At 37.6% G+C, this 14400-nt stretch overlaps 1 protein-coding gene across 1 annotated transcript; it reads right to left on the bottom strand.

Annotated features, from left to right (window-relative positions):
- Positions 1-1067: 1067 nt before the first annotated feature.
- LOC137716559 (putative CoA ligase CCL7) lies at positions 1068-4749 on the bottom strand. The gene is made up of 6 exons (XM_068456013.2): positions 3593-4749; positions 2912-3101; positions 2032-2177; positions 1707-1774; positions 1523-1625; positions 1068-1445 (listed from the first exon to the last, which is right to left on the bottom strand). Exons 1-6 carry the CDS (start codon positions 4607-4609, stop codon positions 1332-1334), a joined length of 1638 nt encoding a protein of 545 aa, XP_068312114.2. The 5' UTR covers positions 4610-4749; the 3' UTR covers positions 1068-1331.
- Positions 4750-14400: the final 9651 nt, after the last annotated feature.

The following is a 14400-nucleotide window of genomic DNA, read 5'->3' as shown; positions in this document are numbered from 1 at the left end:
TAAAGAGAAATCTCACTCTCTCATTTTGTACAACCTCAGCCTTACATTTGACCTCTCTATAGGACCAAGACAAGTAATAGAACTATGACTCTTGTACCACATATACAAAATATGAACTTAATTAATCCACGTGTCCCATACACTTTATTTCCACTAATTATCCCATAAACTCTTATAATTAGTCAATTTTCCCCTATTGTTGAGTTTCTGAATTTTCCATCCTACATTTTGCTAGCCTCTATCACCCTTTGCTGCTCCAGAGGGTAAAACGTCAATTTGCTTATTTTAGCAGAGTTTTGTTTTTCTAAATTTAAACGTTTACTGTCTGTCTCTCTCTCTCTCTCCACTCATCAACGACCAGGCCATGGAGGAGACTTCCATCATTTCCACACTGATAACAATGGAAAAATAAAGATTTATCATCTTGCGATTTTACCCTACGTATTTGGTTGACAAAGGCTCCTCCTCCACTAGCCTTAAATCCATGGCCGCACATTTCACGAACTCACAATTTCTCCCACCAGAGACCCAAATTCTCGATCAACACCCTCTTTTTTTCACACGTAACACAAATTTGGGATCCGATTTCACCGATCTGGTTGATTGTTTGAGGAGGGGCGTTCAAGTTTGGAAATGATAAAGGTCTCGTCCATGGCCTGACCGTGGAAGAGAGTTTTAGAGAGAGAGAGAGTAAAAATTTAAAGAAAGGAAAAAAATATATATGAATTGAGAAAAATGATTTTTCTACTCTTTGAAGCTGTAAAGGCGGCAAAAGTTAATGGAATGTTGGATGGAAAATTCAAAAAACTTAACAATAAGGGAGAATTCACTAAGTATAAGAGTTCATGAGAAAAATTGGCTAATATCTCTTAACAGAATAGTGTTACCAACGTATAAACAATGATCTTAAATTATTTGTAACATTGATTGGCAGTTTGGGAAAATTAGTTAGTAGTAATAACTGTGCTTCAACTGACGATTGAAATGAGTTAGGATTAAAAAAAAAAAAAAAATTGATTCTTTCCGTCAAATTTACTGTAAAAAAGAATATTTCTGCTGCGACTAAATTGAACAATTTTTTGGTTGTATTTTTATTTTTATCATGAATGGAAATATACAGCATGTTTTTTTCCTTACATAGATCCATTGTAAAGTTACTCTTTTAGTGTGCGTTTGTTGCATCGGACAGCGCACGCTTGCAGACACAGGTGTTGGAGATGGGATCACCGAAAAGTATGTATACTCGTTATGGAACATGTAGTGTTCCTCTACAAACTAGTCTTCCAGATAGAAGGAAAAATTAGATCAATGAGGAGGTCCATGATACAATTTCATATTTTCGACCGCACTTTCTCGATGAGCTCTCTTCTGAGGATTTTGCCTGATGCTGACTTGGGGACACTCTTTATGAATGTTACTCTTCGTGGTCGTTTGAAAGATGCAACCTGCCACAAGAGCAATTTCGTTATCAAGGAAATCGATTTGGATTCCAAATGGTCCTTCTTTGAAATTTCCTACTTACCTGATTAGCAATAAAGCTCTTGACATCTTCTTCAGTCAGAGAACTATTTGGCGTGCGTACGCAATAAGCAACGGGGACCTCACCAGCTTCAGCATCAGGAAGCCTGCAGGACGAAAATAAACCCATCGTAAAATTAAGTTCAACATGAGGCGGTCAGGACAAATTTTGTATGTGTCAAACTTACGGGATGACAACTGAATCTAATATTTCTGGGTGAGAAACTAGCAGCCCTTCAAGTTCAGCTGGTGCCACCTAGCAGAGGACCAAGGACCAAGAGAACAAAGAAAGGATGGTTGAATAGAATTACATATGCGGAGAGCGTATGTATCCATTCCGAAAAAAAGCAAACAGAAAGATATTAATTAACTTCTAGTTGCAGAGACAATTACGTTAAAGGAAAACTAGCATGGCAGTGTTTTGTAATGCATAAAAAATAGCTACAAAATTTGCAGGGACAACCAGCAGAAATTTCATGTAGCAATTGTATAAACTCTAGCAAAATAATTTACCTGGAAACCTTTATACTTAATAAGCTCTTTGATTCGATCAACTACATAAAGTAGTCCGTTTTCATCAATGTATCCAATATCTCCTGTATGTACCCAACCATTTTTATCTATAGTCTCGTTGGTGGCCTCCGGCATGTTGAAATACCCTGAAATGAGTTTAACAATCATGGTGTTATCATATGAATGATTATAGCAAAAACCTACGAAACGCTAAATAAACTTGAACAAATATCCTACTAGTTCTGCACAAGAGGCAAACCAATTAGACTTAACCAAATAGGCAGCAAAGGTTTGCAGGCTTGTTATATTTGAAGATTATACCGACCCGAGGCATCCTTAACTGACAGTTCTCAATGAAACAGAAAGGAAGAACTTTCCAAAGCTAAACAAGATAAGCGACGAGGTAACTGAAATTCAGATCGAAAATAAATTACTGCATGGTTCTGTTATTGTTATTGTTATTATTGCATTGTATTTAGTTAAAGCCAGCAGACCCAACTTAAATTTACACGATGGAAACATTTGGAAGCATTGCGCATCAACTCTTCGGCGAGTAAAAGAGTGAACATTTTGCGGGAAGAGAACGTGATCCTTATGGAGAAGAGTCTCCAGTGCTGATGTATGCTATTATATGGCAAATGCAATGCCCTGCTTGGGATGAACAAAGCATCATCACTAGAGCTTTGCATCTTAATAATTAACGAGGATGCTGAAAATCATAATCATATACCTCAGATACCATGAACTGTCAAATTAAATTGCAGGACCGTCGTTAGTAATGTGACTTCTCTGATAAAAATGCAGAATATTTTCTTTCTGTGAGACGGTTAATATGGTCATGTGTGCAGGACCATTTTTGAATGTTGACAAACACACTTACCAGCCATCATACTAGGGCCCCTAACCCATATCTCTCCCAACTGTTTAGGAGGTTGAGGCTTCTGTGTATCTACACTGACTATCTGACATTCAACTCCCGAAACAAGCATACCAGTTGAACCAGTATGTCGAGTCCCTGCCAGCGTACACTCCACCGAAATAGTTCCACAGCTTTCTGTCATACCATATCCCTGAAAAACAAGGAAACTTCCAAATCAGTGAGGAAGTTTTATCCTCCTAGCTACTGCACGAAAAAACCTTAACTTAGCAAAACTCGGTTCAAAACCTCTACCGCACCCAATTTTCTCAGCTCACATGAATTGAATTTTGGGTTAAGTAGCCGTCCACTTTCAATTACTTCTAACTTGAATTTTTCCAATATTTCACACACATTAGAAACTTGCACCTTTTTCATCGTTGACAAACCATATTCTAAACTACTATAATCTATGAAAGGGGGATTCGAACTTGGGTGCAGAAAGGTTTGTGCCTTAGCCAACTCGCCTAACCCATGACTGCTTGAAAATTTGCATTTAGTTCAAGAAAATGTAGCCTATAGCCATTTGGTTCAATCAAATACCAAACTCTAAACACAATGTCGATATCATCAAATAACCGAACCATTCGAATTAATCACACTTACAAGTTAAAAACAATCAAAACAAGCATGATAATTAAGTACCTGAGCTACTACACCTTGAGGAAATTTTTTTGCACACTCCTCCATCAACTCTTTCCCCAAGGGAGCTGCCCCTGAACAGATATGCTTCAACGACGAAAGGTTAAACTTCTTAACCATACTGTTTTTCGCCAGGGCAAGCACTATAGGAGGCACAACCCAAAAGTGTGTCACCTTATACTTCTCAATAGCCATCAAAGTCTTCTCGAGATCAAATCTCGCCATCGACACCACAGCATTGCCCTTCTGCAGCTGCGCACAGGTGATAATTGCCAGCCCAAACACATGGAACATTGGCAGAACACAGAGAAACACATGGTGCATCTCCCCAGCAAGTTCTTGATCCATTGTGATCATTAGAGACGAGGCAATGAAATTTTTATGTGTCAAAACTACCCCTTTGCTGTGCCCTGTTGTACCTGAAGAGTACAACAGGGCAGCTGTGTCGGTCTGCTTAATGTTAACCGATGGAAAATCGGACAGAGACCGAGCAGATTCGATCAAGTCATGGAAAGTTAGAATCTTTGAGGTTGATCCAACGTGGGATTTCCCCGATAAGCCCTTTGACACTAAGAACACTGTTGGGAGATTAAAGCCCTTGACTTTATCCCAGAGCTCCGGGAGTGTTATAACCAGCTTAGGATTAGAGTCCCGGACTTGCTTGGACAGCTCTGAAACAGTGTAGAGGGGATTCGAGGTGGTGGCAATACCGCCGGACGCAATAATCCCGAGGAAACAAATGGGGAATTGGATTGAGTTGGGGGCGAGAATGAGGACCACGTCGTTTTTCTTGATTCCCAGATGGATTAAGCCATGGGAGACCTGGATAACTTTGGACTTGAACTGTGAGAAGGAAAGGGTTTCGGAGGACTCGCCTTCGATGAGGGCTGGCTTGTGGGAGTAAGAGGAGGAGTTTCTGAAGAGGAAGGAGGCCATTGAGAGATTTGGGTCTCTGGGCAGGACAAGCGGCGGCCGGAGTGACCGGAAAATGCCATCTCTGCCGTACCCAGATTTCTCCATTGGGGTTACGGTGGAGAAGTTCCAAATGGGTAAGTTTGAGTTGTTTCGAGTCGACTTACAACAATTTGACCACGAGCCAAAAGAGGAATGGAGAAATGGCGACGTGTGTGGGATAGAAGTTACTTGGTTTGTATCGACATGCATGATCGGGAACTTTCTGTTTTCTTTTTCTAATAAAATAAAAGATAATACGAGGAAGAATAAATTTATAGATAAGTTTTAGAAACGTTGATAAACATGTTTATACCTATTAATGACATATCATTTAGTTTGTAAATTTAATCTCTTAACATTATCCAATATGATGATGGATTTTAAATTTTTATATTTTTTAAATTTTTTATTTTTTGATCTTTTGCTTTCAAAAGTGATCGGGAAAATAGCAGATGGGCGGGGAAACTGAAGGGATCTGTGCAGCGGTAAATAGAAAATGATAGAATTCTCCCTCTTATGATTTCCTTCTTCTCTTTCCACACTATTCATTTTGTCTTATATAAAGTATTTTTATAAAGAGTTTTAACGAAATGTCGACGGTACTGTTTATATTAACAAAAAATCATATTTTTACAATAAAAAGTCAATCCTGATACTATTCACTTTACCCTTTATTTTGTCCTTATAGTTAAAACTCAAAGTTTTCAAGCACTTTTCATTAGTTTTCCTATTTTTATATGGCTTATTCGTGTCTGTTTAAATAGAAGGAGAATAAAGAGAATCTTAAGGCAGAGAGAAATGTTAATAAGACTCTCTTGCATATTTATTTTAAGACAAAGAGAAATGCTAAGGAGACTTTCTCAAAGTGGATTTTCCATAGATTCTCTGCTACTTCATAATTTAATAACAATTTTCATGCCATCATTATAAAACATTGTGCCAAAAATATGGGGTGACAAAGAATCTATGAAGAATTCCACTTTTGAGAAAGTCTCCTTATTATTTCTTGTTAAGACAAAAATATACTACAAGTGAAAACTTTGAAGTGAGTGGTAGTAGAGTAATGAATTATGATAAATATAGATTCATTACTATATTTTTCCCATTTTTAAATAGGAGAAATGCTAACAAGACTTTATCAAAAGTGGAACTCTCCATAGACTCTCCACTACCTTATGTTTGGGCACAATTCTTGTGTCAACATTATAAAATATTATACTAAAAACATGAGATGGCGAGAGTCCGAGAGTTTCACTTTGAGACAGTCTCCTTAACATTTTTTTTTTATCAAAATAAGTGAAATTCATTAAACAAAGGCTAATACAAGGTTAGGAAAGTCCGTACACAGACCAAAACAACCAAGCAAGCAAAAGTACAAACAAATAAAGTACAAGGGAAAAAACCCAACAAGAGAGCCTATAACACACTAAAACATAAAACCTAGATCTGGAAAGAGGGACCAGCCGCTGCCACCCAAGTAGCCACACCACCATCGCAAAGTTGCTGTCATTGAGAAGAAAGCCTAACAAACCAACTAGATGAAACAGAAAATAGGGGTGGAAAACCACTCGTGCTATGAGCGCTCCCATAGTCATACCAAATAGTGCTAAAAACACTTTAAAGGTTGGTTTGGTATTGCTGTGCTTTGGAAAAAAAACTGCTTCTGCTGTGCTGTGAGAATAAGCAATTGTGAAATAAAGCAACAGAGTGTTTGGTAAACTTTTTTTGTAAAAGTGCTTTTGGAAAAAAAAAAAAAAAAAAAAAGCAGTATGATAGTGTTTGGTAAACTTTTATGTAAAACAGCTGTGATTGTATGAAATGACCAAAAAAGGTATAAAATGAGTATAATGTTAAATGTAAAATAATAAACCAGCCCTATCTTTCTTTTATCCATCTTCATTTATTAATAATCCATGTCTTTTATTTATTAATAGTCTCTCTAGAAGTCTCCTATCTTTCTTTTATCCATCTTCATTTGTTAATAATCTACGTAGAAGTCTCCCGACTCTCCCCTACTCCCCAATTTTTTATCTTTATTTTTTTTTCTCTGCTTCTGCTTCTTCTTCATCTTTTTTGTTTTCCTCATTCTTCTTCATCTAGCCGACATGGTAACTACCATTGGAGCAAGACCGCTTTGCTTCACCCATCCAATCCTCTGCGAGCGATGGATAATAGAGGCAGCGACTCAAGTCCAGCCTCGCTTCGCTTCTCGCTGTCTCCAATCCAGCCTCTCTTCCTCTCGTTGTCTCCAAGTTGTAAACTTTAAAGAAGAAGAAATTGAAGATGGATAAAGGAGGCAATGACTCAATCCTCTTCTTCCCGATGTCTCCAATCTAGCCTCTCTTCCTTCTGCAAGCAGCGACTCAACGTTATCTCTTCCACCTCCTCCTCATTTTCTTTTTTCTGATTTGAAACAAATTCAAAGTTGTAAACTTTGGAGAAGGAGAAATTGAATTGTTGTTGTTCTTTTTGTCTACAGATTCTTGAAGTAACAGAGGAAAAATGAGAGTTTTATGCTTCTTTTTTTTTGCGATTATCGGTTTTGGCTGTAGTAGTCTGGTGGGTTTCTATGTTTCCATTTCTTGTGTAGATCGGCAAATCCGTTTCTGGTGGGTTTCTGGGTTTTGTGGAGATCGGCGAAGGAGCACCGTTTCTGGTTTAAGGGTGTTATTGGACTTTAGAAAGTTTCATTAAGGGAGCACTGTAGCTCTGCGTGCTTTGAAAAAAAGCCAGTTTTCCAAAGCAGCATTTAGCTATTTCAGCTTTTCTGATGATTTCAGCTTATTCTCACAGTAGCTTCCAAAATATCCTTTTTTTTTTTAGTTTACCAAACACCTTCAACATAAAAACTTTGAAAATAAGCATCTTTTTTTTTTTTTTAAGCACCTCAATGCCAAACCATACCTAAGAGCCACCCAAACCCAAAGTATGTCTCCTAATGACATCGATGGAGGAAACACAAGATGAGTTAAGTGGCTGAGGCTGAGAAGGTGACTCGCAGCTAGGAACAACCACTGGAGTGGAAAAAAGCATGAATCTCGAATCTGAGACGAGAACCACCACAAACTGAGACACAGCCCAAGGAAACTAAGACAGAGCTCAAGGAAATTGAGATTGACCTTAGATGCAAAATCACCAGATACAAGGACCAAAAGTAAAGCAAGGAAAGTAAGGAAAGTCTAGAGTTGCAGGAAATGTAAATTTAAAGGTTGCTACCAACCCCAACCAAGAAGGGGCTGGCGACTAGAACCAGATTTTGTGTGTATAGACCTTGGCGAGGGAGAGAAGAGGGAGAGACTTTGGAAAGTTGTCTAAAATGCAGTCTCCTTAGCATTTATCTTTAAACAATGGGAATTGCTAGCTGGACTCACTAGCAAAGCAAGTCTAGCAGGACTCGCTAGACATGTTGTGTTTTCATCCCATCTTCAATATAAGCTGAGGCCTACTTCATTAAAAAATAAAAAAGAAATAAATGTGTTCATGAAAAAACTCAAATGGTAGAAGACTTCAATACAAGATGAAGCCCACATGAAAACCTCAAATTGTAGAGGACTTCAATACAAGATGGGACCCATTTCTTAAAAAACAAAAACAATTAGAAATTGTCATAGAGAACTCAAACGTCAAATGAAGAGTGAGACGATAATAATTTAAATAATTAAATGATATTTTCATGCCATTACCTTGCATTTTACCTTATAATTATGGATGGTAAATAAATACATTAAATTTTCATGTAATTAGTTACCATCCATAATTATAAGGTAAAATACAATTTAAAAATATGTGAAATCTCTGTAAGATGTTTGTGAGTTATCAAGCACAGATCTTTGTGAGTTGTCAAGCACATATCCACCTCTAGCTAAGCTCAATAAATAAAAGAAAGAAGAATTATGTTAATGGAAATTATAACTAGATCAAAAATAATATTAATAAATGATAAAAGAAAACAATAAAGTTCTAAATGGTACATTGATCTTGTTTTGTTGGTGTAATGTGATCAAAATGGCCATATCTTTCTATTCCTTTTTGTATTCTCCAATAGCGGGGCCATCTCCAATAAAGGGGCTAAAGTTAAAAAAATGAAAACAAAAAAACAAAAAAAGCCTGATTTGCCGAAAAACTCATCTCCAATCGAGTGACTGGGTTATAATTTTACAAAACCCTCTAGGCCATTATTTGGCCAAAGGGACATCAGGTTGGCCAAATGGAGCCCTCTTCTTATCCTTTTTACAAGACCCAGCTTCTCAGTTGCAATAATTGATAGAAATTCAACGGTTAGATTTGTAAACATCCAACAATAGTTTAATTAAATTAACTAATACATTATTAAGGGGTTATGTTTAGCCCATTCGGTTGGAGATGGTACATGAGTCTGACCTGACACTATTTATTTAAAAAATTATTTTTTTACAAGGTTATAATTCTAGATGAGGCTATGTTTTAGCTCTTTCGGTTGGAAATTACCTTAAGTGCTCCTTTTTTCTTTGATACTTGTAACGACCCGTCCCCAATTATCACGGTTTTTATAATTTTAAAACATGAAATTACGAAAATGCCTTTCGAGGCAAAACATTGACTTTGGTGATCGCCTTGCCATGTCACGTGAGATTCATTCCCTTGGCGTACCCTTGTAACACTCGTCGCTACGAACGTGTGGACGCTTGTGGAATCGAAATTGGAGCTAAAATGAAGGTTTTATGGGACTAGGAAGGATACAGATATTTTGGTAATTTTACAATGGAAGATACTTCCCTATCATGGACCATTGGGATGGTGACATGTGGCAATGTCTTCCCCCATTTTCTAGGGTGTTTCTTTAAGTCTTGTGACATCTCTATCTCTCTCTCTAGAACTCTCTCATTCTTCTTTTTATCCTGTAAGCTTCTTTCTCTCTCCATTCACTATCTTTAGAACTTTCTCAGCTATTCCTTCACTCTCTTTTCCACTCCCGAGCATCACACACACACATACAAACATACAACAATAGCAACTACCTCACCACCATCACCCTTATTCCCTTAAACTGCTTCAGCTCTCATCTCTCATCTCAACTCTCTCTCTCACTCTCTCTCTCTCTTTTATTCTCTGTGAACACACACACATGCACATGAGCATCGCAGTGACGACTAGACCATCCTCATCGTGGGTCACACTCCAGCGACCCCACCACCCTCGAGACCTCTTCATCAGAATCTCTAATCAACAAAGGTCTCTTCTTCCCATTCCCTCACTGCACAACGGTACCCCTACTGTTTTGAATCCTACTCCGGTGAGTTCTCACCACCTCTGACAAAGGTAAGTTCATAGATCACCTTAAGCCTTTGTGGATTGCGTTGTAGGATGAATTTTTAGAAGTTTTAAGGATTCTTGTAGGGTATTCCGAGCCACTTTCCGGCTACGGCTAGTCATGGAATTGGTAAATCCTTACTTCTCTTTGCCTTAGCTTCATTTTGACATAAAATCTCTGAAAAAATAGTTAGGAATCGAACTCCACCAGAGCTTGGGAAATTTCCTCGGCCAAAAGTCTGGTTTTCTTCTTCGATGGGTCCGGTGACCCGCGAGCTAATTCGGGTTGCACCTTTAAACCATACCCAAATTTAATTTGTATCCGGCCCAATCCACAAACCCATTTACCCAGGCCTAATTCATTAACCTTAGCCCAAGCCCAATCCTTAAACTCGGCCCAACCATTGGCCTTTTAGCCTAATCCGGTCTATTCCTTTAAGCTTAGAACCCATATCCAAACTGGATCCAACCCTGCATCTCGACCCAACCCGACGACCCGTTGACCCGACTCGTTGACTTTCGTTGATCGTTGACCGGTCAACATTGACTTTTGGGTTGACTTTTTCGGATTTCGGCCAGGACCCCTCCTAGGCTAATTTCGATGTCCTAATTCCAATTCTGCTATCCATTTTCCTAAATTTTATCGTTTTGGTAGAGTTTTACTAAATGGCCTCTATATGTGGTTAGGTGCGTTTGTGGGAAGTGACACCATCCTCGCTAGTTCGAGCGACTTCCGGACAATAAAATATTTGTGAGTGGACCCCTTCTTAAATTGTATATATTTATAAACTCTTAGGCTTGCATGCATTGCATATTTCATGAAATGAGCATGATTTATAATATGTTTTACAGATTTTCATACTTATGATTTATTTAAATTGCTTTTACGGAATATTTATGATTTATCGAACTTATGTTTTATGAAAGATTATGAATGGTTGAATTTTCGTATATGAAATTCTATGGATTTGCGAATATGATTTATTTTACGAATTTATGAATATGTGCTATCATGGATTGATGAGATAAGGCTTTGAGCTTTTGAACTTCGGATTTGATATGAGATTTTGAGATATGTTTTTTGTGCTTATCTAGTGGGTTATCATACAACACATCCACACAACACGGGTATGTAGACATCTATGGCCATAGGACATAGTTGAGGAGATTTATGTATATACCTCTTCTCCGGTGTAACCCGGAGTTATACAGCTTCACCTTCGGGTGATGGACCATGGTTTTCTTCACTGGCGTAACCCAGTGTCGTATAGCTTCACCTTTGGGTGATGGACATGTACTGCTTTTGGGTGAATAAAGAGTTGTTGATATTGATGATATACCCCCAGCTTCACTAGCCCAGGGCTAGTGTCGGTGTGTGATGTTATATATCCTCTTATGCGCGCGTAACCTGGAGTCGTACAACTTCACCTTTGGATGATGAACCATGGTTTCTTCACTGGCGTATCCCAATGTCATACAGCTTTACCTTTGGTGATAGACTGGTGCTGCCTTCAAGCGACTATGATACCCCTAGAGAGTACACTATGGTTGAGATTTACAGATTTGCCTTCGGGAGGCGATATCACCATTATTGAGAATTGTTTTATGCGTACTTGTTTTACAAATAATTGCATGGCATGCTAGAGTTTTCAGAAAACTTACTATATGTAGTATTATATATGTTTTCAAAACAGAGGGTTTGTATGTTCAGAAATAAAATGGTTTTCCTATTATTAGTATTATTATAAACTTTGGTCCACTTACTTTTTTATGTTTTTGCGCCCCCTCAGGATTTAGATTCAAGGCACACAATCCCGAAGTCAAGACACTTCTGCTTAGGCATCTCGAGCCTCCTTTGTGTATGACCTATTCCTGGGTTCTGGTTTATATCATAATTCTTTCACTTAATTCTAGATTAGTTGTATGCTTTGAACACGATTATGCATTTGTGAATCTCTTTCTAATTGTATGTTTTAGTTATAGACATGTTTAAAATGGCTTCGTCATTCCCGGGTGTCAGCCAGCACGTGCTCATCCTGGTATTAGAGGGGATATCGGGATCGGGGCGTGTCAATACTTGTGGGTTAAGCACTGACATTGCATACATGTTGTGCATATTCTCATCATCAATGTCATGTATATCACGTTGAGATACTTCTCCCTAGCTTTTTAGAGATTGATTTGTCATTGTACATCTTGCCAAGGCTTCTTGTAATGCAATATATGCAATTTCAACTCTTTTGTGATAATGACCTTTCCTCACTCAACTTAGTAGCTTATTGGAACAATTCCTTGAAATGCATTTTTTTTACTGAACATCCTTTGGAGTAGACTTTCTGGTGGTATACATGCTTCTCACACTCTTATATCTTCTAAAATATATTGAGGTGGGATATGAAAAATTCCCAAAGATTGGAGTATACCCATAGCATGTCAACAAAGAAATCCATTATATTCAAATAGATGACAAGAGCAAAAAATATCCTCTTTCTTGCATCCTATAGTACCATGAATGTCTTTTTTTTTTTTTTTTTTTTTTTTTTTTTTTTTTTTTTTTTTTTTTTTTTTTCAGTCCTTAACTTTAAAGACTTTATCCCAATGTCTTCATTCACTTTTAATAAATAACATTATCCAACTAGTAAAACTTCCTTTTGAAACTACTGAAACAAAGAAGTAACTTCACTTTTTGACTTCAAGCAAACCCAAGTCATACATGTGCAATCATCAATACAAGTAATGAACTAATGAGCACCACCAAATGTAGCAATCTTAAATGGTCCCTAAACATCAAAATGAATTATCATAAATTGAACGGAACTTTTATTTAAATTGGACAGGAACAAAGTACGATGAACCTTAGCCAGTTCATAAACACTACATTTAAAGCTAGAAGCATCATCCTTAATAAACAGGCTAGGAAACAACCTCGGTAAACAACCGAAAGATGCATGTCCAAGTCAACGATACCACAACCAAACCTCCGAAGCTCTGTTCCTCTCCCCTCTGAGATCATTTCATAGCAAGAACTTGAGTCAAGATTGAAGTATTGTTCGATGTCAAGTCCAAGTAGTAGATCTTTCACTTTCTAATACCATACCAATTGTCTCGTGAGTTCGAATGTCATTAAAAGCACAAAAATAAGGCCAAAAAATCACAAGACAATATAGGGCGACATTTATTTGCGCAACAAATAATAAATTATAATAATAAAAAAAAGGAACAACAAGTATGGTATCAAGATCAAGGGTATCAGAAAGGGAAACAGAGCATTCCCTGATAGTGAGGGCAACATTACTATTGGCAACACTCACGACAATTTTGATAGATGGTTTTAAGGCTCGTACTTGTCTATAATCACAAGTCATATGTTTAGTAGCACTAAAATCGATTATCCATGTATTTTTCGTAACATATGTAGAAACCTTTCAAGCCTTACCATCGTTACCTTCATCAATAAGCAAGGTAGACACTTTCTTGACTATATGTTTAGAATCTACCTTAAATGCAAAAACACCAAGTGCCCCGCTCTCCAATGAGCGAAAAACATCTCCCAAATCCAACACGTGCGTTGGCTCAAGACCCATCAATATTAACCTTAAGCCGCCCAACCATTGGCAACTTCCAAATGACTAGAATAAAAGATGAATCCACAGTAGAAAACGGTGAGGTTGTGATTTTCATCCCATATTTTAGTATTTGATTTCACTTTTGAAGTTTTTCGGAGGTTTAAATTAAAGCTAGTTCGTTAGATTCTCTTATTTTAAGAAACAAAAATGTAATTCTTACCATCTATTTGGGCCATCATTTGTACCATCTCTCTATAGAGATGGATCCTACATGTGCTGATAGGATCTAGCTCTATTAGAAACATGGTTTAAATAATGGAACAAATAGATAGTAAGTGTAACACTACTTTTTGAGAAAAGTGTATTGAGAGGTATTTTTTTCATTTCCAATTTACTCAACCTTTTGGGTAACTCTTGAGTTGGTTGGATAGAGCTCAATCCCACACGGGTAGGCAAAAACTGTTGCCGAATTAGAGTTGTAACGAAAGAAGGCTGGTCTGGTCAGAACCCGGATCCCATGTCCGACTCTTGGGCTGACCCTATTACTGGCAGCATTATTAAGCCGATTTTCCGGCCATTATCGGCCTCAAATCAGCTTGCCAACACCACCATCTATCTCCTCTCATCCCTTTAAACAAGACCCACCTTAAGTTCTCCCTGTTTGGTCACGATTTCGAGGCGATACGAGTTCACCTTTTTCCCAAATTTTCGTTGCCACAATCGTTTTACTCCATATATCTCAACGTCATCCACCACCACCAATTGACTTATCTTTAATCAAACAAAAAACCCGACATAGTCATCCTGCTCTATGCATCTCGGCGTAGTCACTTGAAAGTTAAAACACCAAAACTGTTTTGTTGAGTTGCATGAATAATTTGTTTTTTCAAGTTGTACTATTAATGCCATAAGACATTTTGACACTGAAGTTTGTTTGAACTTAAGTTCTAGAATGGTAAAATTAATTTTTCAATTGGGTTGTACTAAAGTAATGCCATAAGC

Source organism: Pyrus communis, chromosome 3 (assembly GCF_041283825.1).
Source record: "Pyrus communis isolate YQ-2024b chromosome 3, ASM4128382v1, whole genome shotgun sequence".
Classification (NCBI taxonomy): domain Eukaryota; kingdom Viridiplantae; phylum Streptophyta; class Magnoliopsida; order Rosales; family Rosaceae; genus Pyrus; species Pyrus communis.
This window is presented reverse-complemented; position numbering and strand designations above follow the sequence as displayed.